The sequence below is a fragment of the Castor canadensis genome, chromosome 7 (assembly GCF_047511655.1).
Source record: "Castor canadensis chromosome 7, mCasCan1.hap1v2, whole genome shotgun sequence".
Taxonomy (NCBI): domain Eukaryota; kingdom Metazoa; phylum Chordata; class Mammalia; order Rodentia; family Castoridae; genus Castor; species Castor canadensis.
The window spans coordinates 116,035,172-116,041,171 of NC_133392.1; the positions used below are offsets into that span (position 1 = coordinate 116,035,172).

The 6,000-nt window shown below is 39.3% G+C and overlaps 1 protein-coding gene across 2 annotated transcripts in view; it reads left to right on the forward strand.

The window, feature by feature from the left end:
- The window catches only part of Oma1 (OMA1 zinc metallopeptidase), a 133,519-nt gene extending 128,892 nt beyond the window's left edge, over positions 1–4,627 (forward strand). Inside the window, exons 9-10 of one of the 2 annotated variants that reach the window (XR_012449895.1) lie at positions 3,488–3,645; positions 4,503–4,627. Coding sequence is in view for 1 of the 2 variants with exons in the window: in XM_074079990.1 (XP_073936091.1) it covers positions 3,488–3,550 (63 nt within the window). In the remaining variant the exon portion in view is untranslated. Of the gene's footprint in view, positions 1–3,487; positions 3,739–4,502 lie in introns of those variants that run through there. The other variant, XM_074079990.1, reaches the window with a different exon arrangement.
- Positions 4,628–6,000: the final 1,373 nt, after the last annotated feature.

Below are 6,000 nucleotides of genomic sequence, written 5' to 3' on the forward strand. Positions count from 1 at the left end.
GGCCCTGATTTCAAACCCACGTACTGCCAAAATAAACAAAAGCTAAAACAATGACTTCCATATTTTTTCAAAGACAATAGAGGTTTCTCTCTTGCTATGTAGTATGTGAAAGAAGTGTGCTTCAGTGACTGGCAGTTGTTTTCTATGCAGTAACTTTGAGACGCAGGTTCTTTCCATCTTATAGCTCTACCTTCACACACCTAGCAAGCACAAAGCCCTGAGTTCAAACCCCAGTACAGCCAAAAAAAAAAAAAAAAAGAGCTCCAAGGTTACAAGGCCCATCTGTGTCAAACCACGAAAGGAGAAAGAGCTTGAGAGTTCCAGTAAAAGTTTCATGGGCCAGACCTACATGTTCCACTTCCACTCATGTCCTAGCACCTAAAACTTAGTCATGTGGACACATCTAGATACAAGCAACAACGTGAAGGTAGAAACCATGGCTTTGGGCTAGAGGTATGGCTCAAGAGTGCCTGCTTGGCAAACACAAAGCCCTGAGTTCAAACCCCAGTATGGCCCCTCCCCCAAAAAATTCATATGAAACCATGGCTTTATAGCAGCTCAGGGTTGCAGGTCTTTCCAGTTTTCCTTCTGACTCCCCATAATCTGACCACCAATGACCATATACATGGTTTTCATATCCCATTCATTCATTCTACCCTTGAAAGATTCTGTTCTATACAAGCACTGTATTCACTAAGAAATTTTGTTGTGCTATTTTAATGAGATTTTTTAAAGTTTTGAAAACATCTTGGAGTATCCTGAGCCTCCAAAAAGTTACTATGGGTTGAGTTGCCTTGGGATTAAGGGGATCCAGGTTGGAGATCCTTGGGATATAGAAGAGATCTCTTCAGATTGACCTGGGCCCAAATCCTGACTCTGCCATTTACCCCTTGGGTAAGTAACATTACTCCCTCCCCTAGCCTTGGTTTGTTTACTTGCAGTGTAAGATGGAAACAATATAATTAAAGGGATAGCAGCACAATTGTGGATGCTCCAGGATTCCTCAGAACCAGGAAGGAAATATTTGTAATTGTCAGAGGCATGATAGAGCCAGCAGAAGAATATGAAACCAGTTACATAAATTGTGAACTATATGTCAAAGTTCTATTTGTCTCCAGACAAGATGAAAATCAGCACATTTCTCATCAAGACAGAACATAAAAACAGAAAAAAAGACGGTAGGCTTTTGGAATAATTCAGACACAGAGTTCAGTCCCTTCACTGGTACTGTTTGGGACACCTACTCCATGGTTCATCTCATCCTGCTGGCCTGGATGTGTCTCTCTCTCTCTCTCCCTTCCTCCCTCTCTCCTCCCTTTCCCTCTCTTCATTTGTTTAGCAGGTGAGCTGGGGATGGTTTCAATTTCTTCCTTGGGTACTGAGATTACATGAAGTTACCTTCAGAAGTAATTCCTCACTGAAAGACTGAATGACTTCCATTCTTGAGTAGCTCTGGCTCTCCAAAGCTTCCATCTCTTGTGTGTCTCCCTTTTTGATCTCTCCTTTCTCACACATCCCTGCATTTTCCTTTCTTTTAATTGCTTCAGGAGAAGGAGCAAAAGACTCAGTCCTAGTAGGAAACCCAACAACTGGGCCCTTGAGCAGTGGTCTTCAATCTCAATCTTTTTGGTCCTGTGCCTCCACCAACAATGGAAATTTTGAGTATCCAGTACCAGCATGCGCACATTTCTTTATAAAAAATTGCATTGTTACTTCTGTAGTAACATTTTAAAACATACACAAGTGGAGATTTTTAAAATGAGTATTTTTAAAAGCATGAGATAAAAATAATTTTAAAATAATTTATTAATGAGACAAATGTTAGCTCACACTAAAATATTATGCTTTTTAAAATCTTGATTTAATACTTTCTGAAAGTTATTCAAAGGTCTAGTCCAAAGTTCAGTTTATTCCACAGGTTGAACTTAATTATTGTTTTAGCTGTGGGAAAGGACCAATAACTAATTTCATTACAAAAAAGGTCAGGAAATTATGAACCCTTGTTTTTGAAAGGTAATTGCCTTTCTCATCTTTATTTTGGGTGACTCTTTTAAGCACCAAACTAGTGAAACTCTGGTACAGAAAATTTTCATCATCTCTTCTCAACACTACTATTTTAGAGAATATAATATGTATCTGCACTTTTCCTGTGCATATATCAATTACAAAAAGAATGCAACAAAATATTGAAAGCCAAAAATCGAGTAAGGGTTCCAAGGATATCTTTTCTCCATGTGGGGCACTCACACTTTCCTGCAGGCTCTGTTCCAGAGAGCTGGCAATGAAGGGCATCAGTGTTCTTCTATGTGTCATGTCTTAGTGAACCTTAATGCTATTGAAGTTTTAAGTATGTAAATAGAAAGGCCAATACATTTCTCCCCAGCACTGTCATGAATTATTATATGCTTTCAGGGCAGACCAACAAATTTTGGAATCCAGGCAGAGAACAATGGAATTCAGGACCATAGACAGCTACTTACATGTGTGCAGGGCACCATATTTCCAATAATATGCTTTAAGACCTATCAGATAGGGTAGTTATGAGACTTAATTAAAATGACATAGAAAGTGCACAGTGATTCTTCCTTCCCTCTCTACCTTCATTTTTCCTTTCTTCCTTCTCCTTCTCTACTGTTCAACCTAAAAAGGGTTGAACAGTGCCAAGTAAAAGGAAGGAGACAGGGATTCCAAGTGGATGTTTTAGATAGAAATAAAAACAATGCAATTTTGGAAATGTTTCTAACTAGAAGAGTTTCTGCTACTTCCCTCTCCAAACACAACATCCCAGTTGGAAGAAAGGCTATGTGCACACTGAGTTTGTGTTCTATCATGATGAAGGTAATGTGCCTTCTTCCTGGCCCTGTCCCCACATACATGCTTTTGCATTGCTGTATACCCCAATGCTGCCAATGTATTCACCCGATGGGGCGTGGTCCTTGTTACCCTCTGGTATGACCAAGGCTCCTGGGTGGTAAATGGATACGTACGTGCCCAGACTTTGTGCCTTCAACTCTGGGTGAACCACCTGTGACCTCTGCTCAAAGGGAGATCTGGGTACTTTGCCTAGTTCATGTTTTTGGTAGTTTTAATATATGTCCACAAATTCTTTGATATTCCTGCTTTCAAGATGTGGAGTTTCAGTGTGGGTTGGACTGAATGACTTTCTATTTCTCATTTTTAAGATTATATCCATTTTTAGTTTTCCTTTTTAATTGTCATATAAAACTATGTTTATCATGTATAACATGATGCTTTGAAACATATGAACACATTGTGGAAGGACAAAATAAAGTGAAACTATGTATGCTTTACCTCACATAGTTGTCATTTCTGTGGTGATTATCTTCTTAAACCTACATAAGACAGGGTGCAGAGATTAGTGAATTTCTTCTAATTAATAGAATATAGCAGGACTTATGAAATGCCCTTTGGAAGATTAGATTATAAAAAGACTGTGGATCTCTCCCTCTCTCTCTCTTCTCCACAGGAAGCCAGATACCATGTCTTAAGTGTACTCTGGGTGACTTCTGAGAAAACCAGTGCCTCCTGACAACAGCTTCATCACTAAGACCTCTTTAAATCAATTCTCCTGCCCCATTAGGCCTGCAGATAGTGCAGCCCCAGCCAAAAGCTTGAAACAACCTGGTAAGAGACCATGAGCCAGAGTCACTGTGCTGAGTTGCTCCCAGATTCCTGACTCTCAGAAATTGAGATAATAAATGTTGATTATTTAAAGTACTAAGGTTGTGTTATTTTTTATGCAATAGTAATAGTTAACTAATACTGTGTTTAAAATCCCAAGCCCACTCTTTTTGTTTACCACTGATTTTAATGTTTCCCTCCTTGAGTTTTCTAAACATATGATGTGGGGAGCAGAGTAGGAGAAGTCTATGAGAACTTGACATAAGCACAGCTATGCCCAATAATCTTCAGGCTGAGTTGGCATGGCCCCAGCCACAGAAGGGGGTGAGAGCAAAATGCAGCACAGCTTCTTTTCCTAAGATGTTTATGTTCAGAGAGTAGCAGTGTCACCACCACTCCCACCGAGAACTGTTGCTCCACCTCCTTGTTTGCCATGGTAATAACTTTGCTGGAGGTGGACGAGGCTGTTGCTGCTGCTGGTTGCTGTGTGTCTCCATCCCAGCCTTCTGCACTGAGAACCCTATATATAGGCTTTAAAAAAGCTATGCTAAAGAAAGGCTAAAGAAAACATGGGACTGTGTGGGTCTAAGGACCAAGACTTTAAGAGTTATGCTGATATAGTTTTTAGATTTTATACAGGAACTCGAAAAGAAGTAAGGGAATAGAAAAGAGGTAAATGAGGCTGTTGTGTGTCTCCATCCAGGTGACCCCAACTTTCTGCTTGTTTGTCTTCTGTCTTTTGTCCTTTCTTAATCTCCCAGTTAGGTTTCTAGGAAAAGCTTGCACAGGTCGCAAGAATATGATTTCTGCATGCATTTCATATTTCTGGTTCTTAACTGCTATCATGTCTTTTCTTACAGCTCAGCTTCTTTATCCAAAACACCACCAGCTACCATATACTGAGCATCTGATTCATTATAGGGGTGCTACACACATATGCTATCTCACACTCATCTCTACCAGAACATGAAGTGACCATATCATTATCTCTAAATAATGAGTAAACTGAGGCTCAGAGAAGTTTTAAAAAACTGGCCCACATTAATATCAAAACTTTGTTATATGCAAGCTACCTGCTTCTAACCACTTTGCTAACAACAGCTTTGATCCTGGTAACTTTCACTTACTTACAGATTTTTAGGAAGGGCAAAACTGAGTTCAAATCCTGTCTCCAAAAATGGCTATACTACCAAAAGCAATCTACATGTTTAATGCAATTCCCATCAAAATCCCAATGACATTCATCAAAGACATTGAAAAATCTACCCTAAAATTTATTTGGAAACACAAGAGGCCGAAAATAGCCAAGGCAATACTCAGCAAAAAGAACAATGGTAGAGGTATCACGATACTCAACTTCAAACTATATTACAAAGCAATAACAATAAAAACAGCATGGTACTGGCACAAAAACAGACATGAAGACCAGTGGAACAGAATAGAGGACCCAGATATGAATCCACACAACTATAACCAACTTATTTTTGACAAAGGCGCTAAAAATATATGATGGAGAAAAGACAGCCTCTTCAACAAATGTTGCTGGGAAAAGTGGTATCCATCTGCAAAAAACTGAAACTAGATCCATGTTTATCACCCTGTACTAGTATCAACTCAAAATGGAACAAGGACCTTAATATCAGACCCCAAACTTTAAAGTTGGTACAGGAAAGAGTAGGAAACACTTTGGAAGTAATAGGTATAGGCAAGGACTTCCTCAATAGAACCCTAGCAGCTCAGTAAGTAAGAGAAAGTATAGACAAATGGGACTTCATAAAACTTAAAAGCTTCTGACAACAAAAGAAATGGTCTCTAAACTGAAGAGACCACCCACAGAGTGGGAAAAGATATTTGCCAGCTACACATCAGACAAAGGACAGATAACCAGAATATACAGGGAACACAAAAAACTAAACTCTCCCAAAATTAATGCACCAATAAAGAAATGGGAAACTGAACTAAACAAAACTTTCTCAAAAGAAGAAACTCAAATGGCCAAAAAAACACATTAAAAGATGCTCATCATTTCTAGCAATAAAGGAAATGCAAATCAAAACCACACTAAGATTTCACCTCACCCCTGTTAGAATAGCCATCATTAGAAACACCAACAACAACAGGTGTTGGCAAGGATGCACGGGAAAAAGAACCCTCATACACTGCTGGTGGGAATGTAAACTGGTACAACCACTCTGGAAAAAAAATTTGGAGACTACTTAAAAAGCTAGACATTGATCTACCATTTGATCCAGCAATACCACTCTTGGGGATATACCCAAAAGACTGTGACACAGGTTACTCCAGAGGCACCTGCACACCCATGTTTACTGCAGCACTCTTCACAATAGCCAAGTTATG